General features: G+C 37.3%; 1 protein-coding gene across 3 annotated transcripts in view; it reads left to right on the top strand.

Annotated features, from left to right (window-relative positions):
- Window positions 1-17565, top strand: part of LOC138323736 (uncharacterized) — a 47492-nt gene that overhangs the window by 22710 nt on the left and 7217 nt on the right. For all 3 annotated transcript variants that reach the window (XM_069268541.1, XM_069268539.1, XM_069268540.1), the window contains exons 6-9: window positions 2174-2287; window positions 2455-4196; window positions 5040-16704; window positions 17322-17445. In XM_069268541.1, coding sequence (XP_069124642.1) covers window positions 2174-2287; window positions 2455-4196; window positions 5040-16704; window positions 17322-17444 — 13644 coding nt within the window. In that variant the 3' untranslated portion in view covers window position 17445. The remainder of the gene's footprint in view (window positions 1-2173; window positions 2288-2454; window positions 4197-5039; window positions 16705-17321; window positions 17446-17565) is intronic.

Here is a 17565-nt window from a genome sequence, read left to right as displayed (position 1 = left end):
CTATATAGAGTTTACACAATGAGTGGTTGTTGAATATTGAATTTATTCCACACGAGTGAGTTATTTTTTAAAAGTTACAAAAGACACGAGCTGTAGCTCGTGTCTTTTGTAACTTTTAAAAAATAGCTTACGAGTGTGGAATGAATTCTATATTCAACAACCACGAGTAGTGTGACCTGTTTCTACCACAATCATATTCGTTTTTTACCAAAATATGCAAATAAGGTGTAGTAACATTTTCATCAGCAAAAAGCCACTAATTAGTCTTCAAAAGTCATCGTTTGATAAAAAAATCCATCGAATTCTTTTAATTGTGAACCTCTTTAGGGTTAAATAATACTCATTTAACGTTCAAATCTTCATAGTCACTTCGAGAAAAAATGAAACTCAATGTCGGACTACATGTATAAATGTAAAAGCATTCGCACGACACGGCAGCGTCTATTTCCCGCCAAATAATCATCAAGCCATTACCATCATATGCAAGATCAAGTTCGTTTCATACACGTTAAACCTACGAAACTTCTCAATGAATTTTTTTTCCGTCAAGATGTATTATCAGTACACAAGGTCAATTTAACATGTATGAACGTTACGTATTTTGACACAACGACCACGACGCATACGGTTTCCAACACCATTTCGACGTCAAACAGCGTTCACAACATAGTATGACGTCATTCGATTATTGATGACGTTGACAAATGATGACGTGACACCAAGAAAAAGAAGTTCGGTCAAAGTTCACCGTGTCAGCCAATCAGAATGCGTACACGTGTGGTATAAATAAATTGTTAATCAACAGCAGTATAACAAAAGATAATATTCACTGTTTCTTCTTTATACACGATCGCTTGTAAACTGAATAAGATGATAATTCTAGAATTCAACTGAAAAAAACCGGCCAAAACAAATACAACCAGTTGCAAGCACCCATTAATAAAACAAAGTGGTAATATTGATGTACGTACTCTTTAGAAGTTGGTTTAGAACTTTCACAAATTTTCATGGGTGTCATACAAACATTAAGATAACTTAAAACTGTGAAATAAGTATCATGTTCGATAATGAAATAAACATGAGTTATGTGACTTGTTTAGATATATCAGAATCCGCTACATATTTACATAAACTTGTTTTCATAGTTATCCAAACATAGTAAAGTGATATTATGATGTGTAAGATTAGAAATGGATATTTCGAAAATCAGAATTTAACATATATACCTCTTTGATCAGTGTTTTCTTAAAGTTGTTTTTCTTGTAATTTTCACCATCACAAACTGTCATACAACATACAATATGTAAGTATGGATGCTTATATTATATAAAGGTTCAGATCCATTAAAACACCAACATACTATTGACATAGTGGTAAATGTCGTACGAAATATCACATGTTTTGAAAGAACCGCTACATTTAACGCCATGTATTAAACTTTCGGGTAATATCGAAAAACCGAGTTGCATCGCGTGACCGACATCGGTGATACCGTATAGATCGGAACCTCCAAGTCGTCTCACATGGTCAATATAAGCAATAGATCGGAATGTATTGGAACAGTTTGGAGACTTTAGAGCTATTTTAAACGTGTACATGTTAAAATCAATATTTAAACTTAATTAATTAATAACTTTGCGAATATGAACGTTACAAAAGTCGGCAAATACGGATTTGGAGAGGCAGAGAAAAATATGTAGAACACTTTAAATACTTTTTCTATGCCAAAAATACAGCAAGTCACAGACCATACAACTTTAAAATATAATAACTCATCTTTTAAGTTTTTATTAAAACACCGTCATTTATTCATAAAGTAATCATTTCATTTTAAACTGTTTTATTGAAATTAAACATATTATGATTTATATACAATTATACAGAAAAAAGTAGTTATTAAATGTATTTAACAGCAACTGGGATTATACTAGCCGTTAGCCGTTCCCATTTTATCATTGTCGAGCTATTTACGCGTATGTGTACTTGTACGTGTTCGTCGCTTTACCATTAACGTTCCGTCTAATTATTCGGGTTTAATTTAGGTGTATAATTATAAGTTAACTATGTAAACGGTCGAAAGGAAGAATGTGCATAGTTACGGGCAAATAAGCACGATAAAATGTTTTTAAAATGTTTTTTTGCAATTGTTGTAAAACATCGGTTTCTTTTACAGGACAGTAATCAAACTGCAGAGAGAGGGTCTATTCAACCTGCAGACAGAGGGTCTATATCGGGCCAAGGATCGGAAGCGACTTATCCACGTCATCCCCAAGATGTTACCAGCATTGTAAGTTGTGATTTTACTATTCAAAAATATCTAATCAAGATAATAAGAAGTATCACCTTCCGCTTCCCCTTCAGAGATAAAGCTTATACAATGTCAGAAACCAAAATCCCATAATTGACTACATAAGAATATTTTCTTGACTATATCGGAATATTTTCTTGTTTCAGAAATTGTTGGTTTCAGTTTTTATCCCTGACGTGGAAACTGATAAAGTAGAATCAGTAGTGCTGAAAACTAATATTGACAGCATGAAAAATATCTGCCTTGATCGATTTCCACAATCATCACTCTGGAGTAGGAATGTCTTGATACCAGCAACGGTTCAAGGATTCGATTACCGTTTCACGATCAGGAAAAAGTTAGAAACAACGACGGGATTTTCGATGAGCACTGTCAAAAAGGAAAGCCTTTTTTATGATTCGGAATTATTTCGTCGGAAAGCAGAGGATTCAAATAGACGTCTTGATGTAATTCTATGTAAAACTAGTTGCAGAATACAACAAGGGTATGCTGAAGTATGCTCCTCTATCATATCATCCGTAGGGGAAGTCTCCTTGAAACAAGCAATCATGGATATGGAACATTTTCAGTCTCAATGGGCTGTTAAACATGTGGATTTGTCACAAATATTAGACGTAGTAGAACGACAAACATCCTACTTCTTACCTTACAAACGAGATCGTGCATTGTGTTTTCTAGTGTTCCTGTCAGTCCTACCAAGTGGACAGCATCCTTTTGTTACTAAATTGATTCCAGATATAATAAGAGCAGTGGCAGCTTCAAATTTACAAGAACTGACAAGCTCATGCGCTGGAAAAGTGGTGCATACGCTTTTACACTTGTATATGAATTCTGAAGATACGAAGAAACGTAGTTTTTTGGGATTTGTGAGCATTGCCTTCCCATTCGCCCCTGCATCCATGCTAACTAGTATATATAACAATGCTTGGAAACCCTACTGTTATCCATTTTCAGTCGATGAAATGGACGAGTCTTCCGTATTAGTTTCTATTCAGAGTAAGTCATCAAAAACACCCGAAGATAAGGCGTTACTAGAGATCTTATTGAGAAACATCGAACTTGTATCTCTTGTTCGGTACACAAATTATCAACTCGAGAAGAACGGAAAGGAGAGTGATGAAACAAAACTTTCTTCTTCAACGTTAGCTACTAGAACTAAAGTAGAAATAAATAAATCATGTAAGGCGAATACAGAGCAATTCAGACGTTTACTCGGGACATGGGAGATTGTTTGTTCTGGTCCGATGTACACAGAATTTCATGAAGTACTTTCTCTTTTTGAGAAAAGCGTTGTGCGCGTTATTAAATCAACAGACAAGTACTCTCATTTTGTATCCTGGGAGGACATCGTACAGGTCTGCATAGACCATAATGTGGCAATCTTTACAAATTTTGAATCCCAAAAGGACCTCATTGACGCTATCGCAACCACTCTAAATAAGGAGTTGTGCCGGTCATTTATAACCATATTAAATGCTGAAAAATTCTGTCACTTTGACAATGATGAAGGTAGGAAAGTAATCGCAAAATGGTTTGACAATATTATCTCTCGTCATTGCAAATCACATCGCGCTATCTACTCACACGATCTATGTGAAGTATATGGACAATTGGGCGATTTGTCTCGCACAAAATATGTCAAGATGAGACAGGATATGCTCTGTCCTTTATCTGAAAAAGTCCGTAACATACTGAAAAAAAGAACAATGCAAGACAATTTTCAGACGACTTCTGCAATTGAAAAGATGAATGATCCTTACGCAGAGGCAGAATTTTCCAATCACATGAACATGCTGATCCGCGAAGGGTACGACAGTAGAGGATACTCAGTGAATCAAATCATCATGGCTATTAGTGGGAACACCAAGGTCCTGCGTATTAATTCAAGGTATGTGTCATAAACAACACTAACAATTTAGGTGCCCTTATATTCTTACTAATTTTAACTTTGATCATGTCGGGCCAATACTAATGTGATAAGGAAACGTTATTTCTGAGGCGATTATGTGGTATAATTCAATTCTGCTTGTAAAAAGCAGTTTCATTGGTTTAAATTTTACTTTATCAGCCCATAAAAGAAAAAATGGCGTTGCCGTTCGTAAAACGTAATGATTTCATAGAGAAAAGTCCTAAAGTGAGTTCGGAATTTTGAAATATTATCTTTAGTAAATTGAATCATAAGGATTAATTTTAATATTTTTTTAACAATAATAACGGGTTTTGTGAGGATGACCTACATGTCTTTTGTATAGATATTGTGACCGATCGCCGTCGTTCATTGCCGTGCACCTTACGTAAACTTTTCATTCAAACTACTTCTTTTTTTCTATACCCAAAAGGTACATGATACTGATATTAGGCTTTGGGTATGCTGGAATAAAGGGCTAAATACAAACGTTGTTAAAATGAATCAACATGACCTTCACAGGTGTCAAATAGTCCAATTAAACAACTTTTTGTCTTTTGTATTTTATCCGAAGATTTATTTTCTGTATGCTTTTACTGTATTTTTTGTACCAGTTGTTAGATTACCGTTTACGCATATGGGGAATGTTTGTAGCAGCATTTGATGTTGTGTTTGACAATACTATCTAATATTTTGTTACGGATTACTAATTTGGATGTATAGGTATAGTTTTAGTTTGTTTGATACTCATGGTACCTAATTTCCACCTTTAGTGGTTCCTTGAACGACACATTTAACTGTTTGACATTTAATTTTTGTCTCTAGTGTTACACTGAATTTATGCGTCAGTTTGATGAAAATGTCTGGTGTTGTCGACACCTCGACCCTCGAAGAAACGGTCATGGATCTTTTGAAGTGTTCAACATTATGGAAAGTCGTTTTTGATGCTGAGGGAAGCAAAAAGGGCCAACTCACGAAGGATCATTTATATAAACATTCTCATATTGCACTATGTGAAATAGTGAAATGTATAAGAAATGGAACAATCTCCACTAAGCTACTCAGCACACCAAATGTTTTAAAGGAGATGGAGATGTTGCTGCTGTGTGTATGTCCCAGTTCTGACGTGAAAGAAATTATTGGAAAAGTATCCAGCGGTGTGAAAGAAATACAGTTATTGAGGAAAAAGATGATAGAAATACACACATCACTTGAACTAGTTTGCAAGAAAACAGGAACAACGTTCAAGGCTGAAGTAGAAGAAGTCAAAACACTCACTCAGTCCCATATAGATAGCATAGAAAGTGGGATAGCATTAAAGGAATTAGTTACGTGTACCGAATGGGTCAAAGAAATGCATGACGAATTCAGTAACATTAGCTTTCTCTTAGAATCTCGACTGTATTGGCGTGCTGTCCACAAATGTCTTGGCTCAAATTATGACGGATGGAGTGACATGTTGCTTGAGAAGCACGCACATGATACGAATCAGGTTGATGCTGTAGCAGATATCAGATGGTTGTTTTCTTCTGAGTCAAAACCGTGTGAAGATGACGAAAGCATTCCACTAGCGGTTGTTATGTCCTTTGCTACATTACTCTGTGGCCCTGTCCTTGACCTCTATAAGAAATGGTGGGATGATATGTCCAAACTCGATGAGACAAAAATTTCAGATGTAATTTCCCATTTCCCATCTCCCGATAAGGATGAAATTCAACGCGAAATAGAGCACGCAAAGCGCACCCACATAACGCTTGGGCTTCCTGTAAAGAGAGCATTAGGACATTTCACAGAATATCCTCAGTATGAAAATAGGTTCCTTGCAATAAAAGGTGTATTAAGTGCGTTTGAACTAGATTCATCGACCGATGAACACTTTCATCGCGCAATTTCTGCATTTGACAAACTGTGTGAACATGATAATCAACTGATGTTAAAAGACGTTGATGATGCTATTCAGATTTTGAAGGAGGCAACAAAAGACATAGATGATGAGCTCATCGATATCATAGAAGAACTCGTGCGCTCATCCTCATTAGTGGAATTTTTACGCGAAGTAGTAAATGAAGATCTCCGTAATCTTATCGATGCCGTAGAAGAACATTCTGAGCAATTTGTATCTGAATCAACGGTGTCTGATCTGTTAGATGTTAACCAGTTTTTGTATCCGGTGCTTAAAGCAGATTTTGATCAGAACATTAAAGCATTTATTGGTGCTTTTACGAGAAGTTATAAAAATTGCCGGGTAGAACGTGTCCCTGCTAAGATCCATATGTGTATGGATAACGTACATAGTTTGAGGTCTTTATACTACAATGTTGCGAACAAAGAGGAAAATACAAAAGAGGTCATAAAAATGATCAACACAGCAGGAGTCTTTCGAATTCAAGTGAACAAAAAGCCATGTGAACTCACCGTAGAGTGCAAACAGGAAAAGAAGACGTATGAATACAGCCGTTCTCGTCTAGGTGATCTAAAAAGCCGTGCGTTACTTATCATGAGCACAGAGGAAAAGCGATATTCTGGGAGAAAAGATACTCAAAGGTCGAAATTAACAGAGCATTTATCAAATTTTTCATTGCGAGTTGACATTTTGTTCGCAATAGTAGACAAAATTGATTCACTAAAGGCACTTGGACATTTCTCATGGTCCAATAGTTCCATGGAGCTGGTCAAACCAAACGAAGCTAAGCAGGTCCTTGATAACCTGACGACAGAGTTGTCTGTGTGGGAATCTCTACTACAACAATGCAGAGAAAAGTTTCACTTTATGAATTATATTTCGTCAGAACATCTTCCCTTAGTATTGTCATATTTGGAAAAAGGAAACATGAGTAATACAGTTTTAAACATACTTAAGTTCATAAACCCTAGTGTTGACCTTTCACATCTTTTAGTTCTTCGTGAAAACTATAAATCAATGACAATGGAAGACGGAGTAGAAAGCAAACTCAACAGAACAGGTCATTGCATCCAGGCAGTTTTTGAAACCATGTGCCCAATGGGAAGGACTTTTTCCGAAAAAGAACGTGGCAATGTGAAATTAAGAGATATTGTTACAGAAGGCAAAATTCATATTTCTGTTTTAGAACCAGGAAGTCGTTCAGTGCTTTATACTGTTTTAGCTCTATACAAAAACACGACAGGACTACTACCAGAGGCAAATCAACTGCTGTTTTGTAACAAGAAAACAACACCAGACGAAATGACATTGTTAATAAACAAATGTCTGATACAAATAGATGGTCAAACAAAAAGGAGATTATTTTGTATAGTAAATGCCGAACTTCTCCCATACGAGTTGCAATTCAAACTCACCAGTCTGCTACAGAGCCTTCCCAGAGAGCAAAAATATCTCTTAGCAATTGTTTGCAAAGGAAGGGATCAGTGTTCATTTCTTGAATGGTTCCATGACAATATCTCGAGTATAAGGCCACTAACAGAAATACAGTTAAGGGAATGTTTTGAATCAAAATGGTCAAACGTAATAACAGTAACATCAGACATACCTGGTCAAGGTAAAACAGAGACGATACATGACATTGCATCACAAACTCGAAGAGGTGTCAAAACTCTTCATTTGAGTGGTTTGTTTGACAAAAGCAAAATTGTAAAACAGCTCCTTGATCTTAAATTGAGGCCACACCATTTGCTACATATTGATATTCGTCTAATAGATGACCCAATGGCCTTAGACTTGCTACTCTTTCAGTTGATTGTGACAGGGTTTATCAGTGAAGGACCTTGTGCTTATGCCATTCCAACGACATTCATTTGCATAGAAGTAGCAAACTCCATCAGCAATACTTTGCTCGACAGTTTGTCTACTGCAATCCATTTCAAGCGAAGAGATCTCAAGTGGGAAAATTATTCGAATATGAAAATTCCGTTTGATGTGAATAGTCCATTGCAAGTAATATGCCAATACTTTGATCAGTTGGAAACTTCTAAGGTAGACAGCACAGATACATATTTCCATGGAAATAGCAAAGTAACTCCTCTCACCAGAGAGCGGTGCATTTACCTGCTTCAGAAATATTTTTCATCTGCAAGTGACATGTCATTTACTCTGGTAGGAGTTTTCGCAAACGTTCTTGCCGATCAACTCAAAAAGATGTCTGCGAGTATATTCTTTCGACAATCAAGTATCAACGCAATTCTTGGAGATAAGGGAGATCACACTTTAAAGTCCAAACTCCTCAAAATCATGATTGATGTTTCCAAGGAATTCGCAACAAGATCGATAGGTACCTGTCGCTCCTCTCAATCTGCAGTCCTCTTAGATACTAGAAATGAAAATAAAAATCACGAGCTAGAAAATACGGCAGGGAAGCTTGCTCAGAGAGTCAAAGGGATGATCCAGTGGGAGGAAAGCAATCACTTAGTGGTAATATTTCACTATGATGTACAGACTGTGTCAGCTTTGTTTAGAAAAATATCCCAGGTTCCAGCAAATGTAAAAACTCTTTTTCAGAGTCAGATGAAAAAAGATTTTGATAATCTAGAGAAAGCATCAGTCGAAGATCTTCAGCGTATTATTGTAAGATTCGCATGTAAATGTGCCCCACAAAAGAAAACGTTGTCATCTCTAGCACAGTCATACGCATTGACACCTGACAACCTCCTGAAAATGATCTTAGTTGTCATGAGATTGCAATCAAATGTCCCAGTAGTTATCATGGGTGAAACAGGATGTGGAAAAACGTCTCTGGTGAAATACCTATCCACAATTTCTGGAATTGAACTTGACATTTTGAGTATCCATGCCGGAACGTCAGAAGATGAAATTGTCTCAAGAATAGAAAGCATCCAAAACACGGCACGTGATAGCTTATCTATACGGAGATGGGTGTTTCTGGATGAAATTAACACATGTGACCATCTAGGGATTATTGCAGATTTGCTGTGTCATCATCGTTACCTCGGGAAAACTCTGTTGCCCAATATATCTGTGATAGCAGCCTGTAACCCATACCGCTTAAGACCTAAAGATGCAGTTTATACAGAAGGATTACAAGGAAGAATAAGGGAAGACGAACTATCCAGATTAGTGTATAGAGTACATCCTCTTCCGGAATCACTGATTGATTTTGTGTGGGACTATGGCAGACTGAGCGATAATGATGAACAAAGATATATCAGAACAATGGTTGGGAGTGTTCTTGATTCACATACCTTATCAGAGACTCTTGCTGAATTGCTTGTTATGTCACAGATGTTCACGCGGGATTTGGAGCATACAGATTACTCAGTAAGTCTTCGCGACGTTGATAGAACGATAAGACTTGTGAAATGGTTCAAAGCTATGTTAGCAAACAAAAACAAGGCCTACTGCGGAAGTGAAGACATCGAAAGGAAGGCGGTGATTTTAGCCATGGCCATGTCATATCAAAGCAGAATTTGCAAAACAAGTAGACGAAAAGACTACGTTCTCAAAATGGCCTCAGTATTTTGTCAACACCACACGTCTCTGAAAGAAACTGATGTCACTGAAACAATCAGAAATGAACAGGACGACATTCTCAACAGAATGGAAATACCAGAAGGAATAGCTCGTAATACAGCTCTACGGGAAAACGTGTTTGTTATGTTTGTAAGTATTTTGAATAGAATCCCGGTGTTTATTGTCGGGAAACCTGGTTGCAGCAAATCGCTGTCTATGCAGCTTATCCGAAGTAATTTGCGCGGAAAGGATTCAAAAAATGATTTTTTCAAGACACTCCCGCAACTGTTTTGTGTGTCTTTTCAAGGATCTGAATCTTCTACATCTGATGGCATTGTAAAGGTATTTGAAAAAGCAAAGCGATATCAGGATCGTAACACATCCGACAAAGTTTTGTCTGTCGTCATCTTGGATGAAATCGGTCTTGCAGAAATATCACGATTCAATCCGCTCAAAGTACTTCATGGCCTCCTAGAACCCGAAGGCAAAAAACATCCCGATGTTGCTGTAGTTGGAATATCCAATTGGGCTCTTGATGCTGCTAAAATGAATCGTGCTATACACTTATCAAGGCCTGAAATGGATGATGAGGAGCTGTATGAAACTGCCAAATCAATCAGTCAGTCACTGATGCCAGCCTCACAAAAGTCATTAATGCTTTGGAGCTTTGATGAATCAAGGTTTCTTAAAGATGATGTTTTGCTTACTTTGAAGGCTTTAGCATTTGCTTTCAATGAGTACAATATGCATCAGAGATTCAAAAATTTCCATGGCTTAAGAGATTATTACTCTCTTATAAAATACATCAGTAAATGTACTGTCGCTACGAAATCAGAAGTAATGGTAACTGAGAAAACTGATATCATCACTCATGGACTCCTGAGGAACTTTGGCGGTCTCCCTTCTGAGATGACAAGTATGACGTGTATATTTCAGAAACATCTAAAAGCAAAATGTGAAGGTAGTATTCCTGTTCTAGATCTCATAAAGGCTAATGTAGATGATGCGTCTTGTCGCCACCTGATGCTAATAACACAGGGAGATGCTATTATAGGTAAGCTAGGGCAACTTCTGAAAGACTGTGGGAAAGAATATGAAGTTATGTTTGGAAGTCAGTTTGAAGATGACTTGACAGACGATTACAACTATAGAATCTTGAGCAGAATTATCCTCTGTATGGAACAAGGAATAGTGTTGATATTGAAAGACCTTGAAAATATCTACGGCAGTCTGTACGATATGCTAAATCAAAATTATACAGTTGTCGGAAAAAAGAAGAACTGCAGGGTTGCCCTTGGCCCTTACAGTAACCCTATGTGTCACGTGAATGATGATTTCAAGTGCATAGTTCTAGTCGAGGAGACAAATTTGAACTTTTCAGATCCACCGTTCTTAAACAGGTTTGAAAAACAACAATTTCGATTTGTTGACATGATTTCACTGGAAGACAAAGACGCCATAGTAGAATTGCAGACGACGTTGCACTCATTTGTTGACGTTTCAGGAAGAAATTTCACTGTTTCAAAAGCCATTCCTATCCACGACACAGATGCACTTTTTTCACTTATTCTTAACATCAAAGAAACAACAAATGCATATAATTTGGAAGATATTATCAGAATTTGCTTGCGTCGCATTCTGTCTCTGGTTTTCCCCGAGGCAATCGTTAGATCAACTCGGTCAGTGTTATCGAATGAACAGCCATCAAAAGTACAATCGTTGATAGATGAGTATTTCGAGCTTCCTTTACATGAGGGTCTTGAATCGTTTTTAATCAGTCAACATGGCATGAATTCGACTGATTTGGAGGAAACAAGAGTGGACATGAATGTCATATTCACTCACAGTAACATGCACGTCAACATCAACAGTCTTCTGAACAATCAGTCATTGAGTGTTTTGAAAATGGGAGCATTCAAGTCGGAAAAGGACTTAACAAAAGCAATAGAGAACTTCTTTGAAAGTGAACATGAATTCCTTTTTCTCCAATTCGATTCTAGATATGACATGCAACATTTTCTTCTCACAAAAATCACTATTGAGCAAAAAGCAAAAGAAAACATCAACAAGGCTTCAGACCAGCTGTCTCGAAAATACGTGTACTTACTGGTCCATCTCAGTACAAGCGAAAACATCGATCCATCTACCTCGCAAATACATTTTATGTCAGGATGGAATATGGTAACAATTGACACCCTGGAGAAACCTAGAAAAAGTATGTTAGACCTTCGAGGACGAAACCTTACTGAGATAATTTCCGAAATGCGTCCACTACATTCTGTTATCAAGAAACAGTTATTATGGGCATTCACTCGTATACAATACGGGCACGAAGATCGACACATTGAAGAATTCGAGAATGCAATAGGACAACTACAAACGTCTACTCTTCTCTTGGAAATGGTTGATGATTTCGTCATTTCTCAAATGAAAAGTCTAATAGAAGATGGCACCGACTGGGAATCAGACATAGCATGCGATGAACAAGCATTGGTGAGCGCAGGTTCATATATTGGAGCGATAGAAAACCATATATTAGACATCATCAGAAAACCAGTAGCTGTTTTTGTTTTTAAAATGGAACAAGAAGGATGTCTAGATTCTTTATTTATCGATGATTCCAAAAGCAAAGATAGACAGAAAATGTGGGAGAATCTTGCTGGGAAAATCGATTTTTGCCATTTTGAAGACATTCCCATGCCATCTGGTCCTGAGTGTTACACCTGTACAACACCCGCTATGGTGCGGTATGTACCATTCAGTTACAGAATCATAACTCAGATAGAAGATCGAAAGGATGACTTTCTATATACACTTAGAAAAGTGAAGGCGAAAAACAAGGAATATGACGATGACGACGAGCATCCAATCGAACTCGTCCATGCTGTTTTGAATGTATACAAAGACGTCGTAACATCCAATACACAACTGAATGAGTTGGATCAGGTTGGATATCAAGGCATGACTCATGATTATTTTCATGACTTTTGCAACCATATGACATTTTCAGCAAATGACGAAAGGGCAGCGGTCTCATTACAATGGGCAATAAACAACACAGCACCATGGGAATCTGAAACATTCGTAGACTCAGTTATCCAATTACATGCCATATACTGGACTTACAAGAATAAGATAGATTGCATTGGAAAAATTCTTGAACTGGCTTGTACTAGTGGACCTGAAGAAAGAAACATACATGATGTAATTTCAGAAATCAGTTCGACCCAAAACAATCCAGAGTTTTTAGAACAGGAATGTCATGTACTTGATCTGATTGAAGAGCTGAAAGAATGTGGTGATGAGCATCAGGAGAATGAAATTGACACTTTCCCAGAAATCCCCGATGTGATGGAACAGGAGAATGAAGGAGAAAATGACCTACATGTGAACCATGAAACTGAGTATATAACGGATGTCAGTGATCATACACCTGAATCGATATCCGAGATAGACCCAATAGATAAACTGGTATCTTATGTTGGCAATATGCTAATACCTACAAACCAAAATATGGACGCGATAGACTTTGAAAAATGGTACCAAACCGTAAGTCGAGCATTGCCATTGATTGGTCAGATGTATGTCGATTTGTCTATAAACCATAAACTTCGTTTCTGCTCAGATCTTGCTTCCATATTGATAGTTCCATACAACCTTGATGTAAATCGATTGACTGAAATTGGAAACCGTCTCAACCAATCTGAACTTAACGAAAAGGAAACATTTTCTAGTGTTATGAATTTTCTGCAGGTATTGAAAAATCAAAATAGCAACATTCCGTCTGAAAAATTGAAAAAGGTAATATCACTATATATTTACAGATGTATTCAAGCTCAATCCGACAGCGACGACATATTCATTTGGTTTTTAGAGTGGATCAAAGACGAAGATCAAACTGAAAGTCTTCTTTTACCAGATTTCCATTTCATTGGATCGATACTACAGCTTGCAGTATTGTCACAGCAAGAGGAAGATGATGATCCGTTTTCCTCTTTACTTGCTGGAGAAGACGATTGGCAAAACAATGCGTTTTGCAAATCTCTTGACAATTGTCTCGGTTCACTTTCTCAGAAAGAAAAGTTGCTTGAAGGTCTAACCATTTTGTTGGTAGAAATTATACAATCAAACGAAGATACAGACGAACATGAAGGCGACGATGCTATAGCAGAAACTTTGGAAAGTGCTTTGATGATGATGTCCAATGAAAGTGATTTTCCATTGGAACAAATAGCTCGTACTGCTTTAATTCGACAAACTCTTGATCTTGCAGTGGGTATGATCCGGTCCAATGATTTTAGCACAGGCAAAAATCAGTCATTTTTGCAGAGATTAGATGTTTTATTAGGGCCACTGGAAGGTTGTGAAGGTCAAGCACAATACGGGCCGTTACATTACTTCCTACGAAAACTTGGGCAAGACTGCGGACTACGAGAGATTCAAAATCTTTGCGAACACTTAACACATGTAATACCCGCAATCAAACAAATTGAATGGAAAAAAGATCTTACAACTGTTTGCTTAGAATTCAATCCGTTAGAATTCTATTGTTCAGAGGAATCAGCAAAAAAGGTGGAAGACGCATGTGCTAAGTGGATGGAATCAAAGGAAAAGCTGAAACTGTTTTGTGATGAAATAGCAACAGACAATGGCTTGATACTTCACATTGAACGGATCCTTACTGCTATATTTCTGAAAAGGGTTTTTGTACCCATCCCAGACTCGGCGAAAAAGTTTGTAAATATATTGCATCAGATGCTACCAGTAGACAGCATTCCAAAGGAGCACGCAGAAGTGTTACCTTACTTATGCGGCGATCGTGACTTTAACCATGACATATTTCATCTAAGTACTGAAACCGGGGAAGTAGATCCATACATTGTCTCCGTTTTGTTGCATTTGATAAGCATCACAACATTGTATGGAAGGCCAGGGCATGTTTTTTACGACTGCATGCATAACCCAAGTCAGTTACCTAGTCATCCAGCTGAGAGAGGAAAGAAAATAAAAGGCGAAAGGGAAACAAAAAGGGTCACAGAATGTCCATGCAGAGTTATTTTTGTTGCATCAACAAGCATATGTCCATTGTGTAAACATCATCAGCTTTCACCTGAAGACAAAGAAGTACCAGTTCTGTTAAACTCTTTCGGAAGAAACCTGGATTATTCACCATCAAATGTTCTATACAGAATGCTTGTCAATGCAAGTTTGATATGTTCAGTTGCTCTGCGTTATAGTAATGAGTCGACCATTTCAACAATGGTCATGCCCGATGACGATGAATGCAACGCTCCAACAGTTCTCCAATCTCTAGTCATGTCAGATTGGGAGAGATTACGTAGACAACTTAACCTTAGTCATTCAGATTTAGGTTGCCTTTTGAATGTTTTCCTATGCACAAAAAAGGATATGATTCTAGACCTTACCATTCCAAGTAATACCAATTCTGAAAAATATCTGCATCTGTTCACGGAATGCTGTGGTGACTTTTTGAAGAATCGCATGGCAACGCTAACCGAATACCGCTTGAAATTTGCATCGCGAAGAGGTATTCAGAATAACATTGAGCATATATTGATGACTGAAAACGAGTTCACGCTCTACGGAACAAAAAACAATGCAACGGTAGAAAATCTTGTTGCCGAACTATCATTCATTCCTGCATCCGAAGGAGCGTTTTTACGCGTGGTGTTAGGTAACAGAGATATTTTATCTCTTCCCAAATACATCACAGATATTTTGAAATGGCACTTTGCTGTTGTAAATAACATGAGTTACAAAGTCCGAAAACACAAGTGTTCAAATTTAACTGTCGCAGAATTTCTGTACATGGTCGATGAAGATGACTCAAATGCAGCTTTAAAACAGAAATTTAACGATTTCAAAAATGCTTGGAACATTTTGAAAGAAAACAGATCTTTACTTCTAGAAGTATCAGATTCAATTCCCGATATGGAATTGATGACAATGAGTTCACCTGCACCAATCTGTTTGATTATTGACAAAAACTCCGTAGTTTACCGGGTTCTAGAAATGCTTGTTTCCATACAAAACAACATTCTGATTGAAGCTATGCATATTTCACGCTCAAAAGATCATCCTGATTTTACTATGCTGTCATGTGGTCACGATGCAGCAGCGATAAGGTGCGTGTCCGTTCTCAATGTCACACCATCCGATATAATTTCCTTCGAGTGGACTGATGACTTCTTGCGGTTTTCACAGTGTAAACCGAACTCCGAACATGGTAGAGGCAGACTGTACGACTTTCACAAGATAGAAATGGAAGCTGCTTATGAACTTATTTTTAGAAAGTCGTTTATCACAAACGTAGAGTCTATTCCAGTTATGGTTTTCGCAGACGAACTGTTTAAAAACAGCATTACATTGATCCATAGAGTCAGTGACAAGATAACACCGCAAATGCCTCTAACAATGGAACTAAAAAGAGGGATCGAGTCAAAAAGCAAAAGAAACCCGTCTTACACTATTCAACTCCTTTCTCAGATAGGAATAGTACTCTCTCTACTGAACAAAACAGGAGGGAAACCAGATACCTCTCTTATCGACTATCTCACTGCATGGCAGTGCTACGTAGATTCCAAAGCCATACGGAATCTTCTACCCGAACCAGAAAACGCCCTCAAGCTTTGTCATGTCGTTGCTATTTATGAACACATGGAGTTAAAAAGTGGAGACGAAATCAGCGGTACGCTTGTGTCAAAGCTACGTTCACATTTACCAAGTGAAATACGCCAACATTTTGGAACGATCCATCACCAAAAGCCAACTTTGGAGATTGTTGACAAGGCACTGAAATTATTTGTGCACAGAAACTTTTCAACACATGATATGGATATTGAATTGTACCGACCGTTGATCCATTACCTGATGGACCCAATCTATTGGAGGCGGGACATTAATGTAATAGACGGAGCCATAGACATCGCTAGTGACGAAGCAGTGGCTCTTCGACGGGTGCTCTCTCCGGGATGTCTTGGCGAACATTTATACGAAACGATGGAGCTCATCAAACAAGCAATTGCTGTAAGTACAATGAACTTTTTTCTGTGGTTTGGAGAAAGAATAAATATTAAATACATTCTTAATACCAAAGAAAATGTCATGTATATTCACTAATTTATCAAAAGCAGTACTTAAGGTGTTTTTTTAGTATGTGTTTATTGTGGAAATGTGTTTTGCAATTCAGTCAAATAATATTGAAAATGACAAAAGTAAATATTTCTTATTTCTGTTTTTTTAGCGAATACAGTAACACTTTGCGATAACATACTCCGTGGGACCGAAAGAAATAATTCGTTAAAAGAGAAATTCGCATGAATTTCTGAAATATAAGTTAAGTAGAGTTATAGGCTGATTGCACCCGAATAAACGAAATTCCAACAAATTCCAAAGTCGGCAACAATGTCTTCTTTGGCAGATCAAGCATGGTCAGAACCAATTTCTGGCAAAGTATTTGCTAGTGACCGAAGGTTTGATGTTTTTAACTCCTTTATTAAAAACAAATCAAACAGATGTTAACTTCGCATTTAATGCATTTATGAATTTTGCTTACGTAGAATTTACTTTGGCGCTCAACGGATAGGAGAATAAACAAAAAGCACATGTCTGTATTATTGTCATTTATATTTTATTTCAAACAGGATGAAGAAGCAAGCGAGATGCGCATATCATCAGCATCCGAGTTTTTCAAAGAGTCAAGAGCACCTCGTAAACAACCAGGAAAACGGAAAAAAGCAACGTCTAAACTTATTGGAAAGACATGAGGTACGTATGCTAAGTGAATGGTCCATTTGTAGGAAAAGAGGCGTGATTTATCGAAGTCAAAATTCATACATAAATCTTGTTCATATCTCAATTTTCTCTTTCTCAGATGATATGTCAGTG

The sequence above is a fragment of the Argopecten irradians genome, chromosome 5, assembly GCF_041381155.1.
Source record: "Argopecten irradians isolate NY chromosome 5, Ai_NY, whole genome shotgun sequence".
Classification (NCBI taxonomy): domain Eukaryota; kingdom Metazoa; phylum Mollusca; class Bivalvia; order Pectinida; family Pectinidae; genus Argopecten; species Argopecten irradians.
This window is presented reverse-complemented; position numbering and strand designations above follow the sequence as displayed.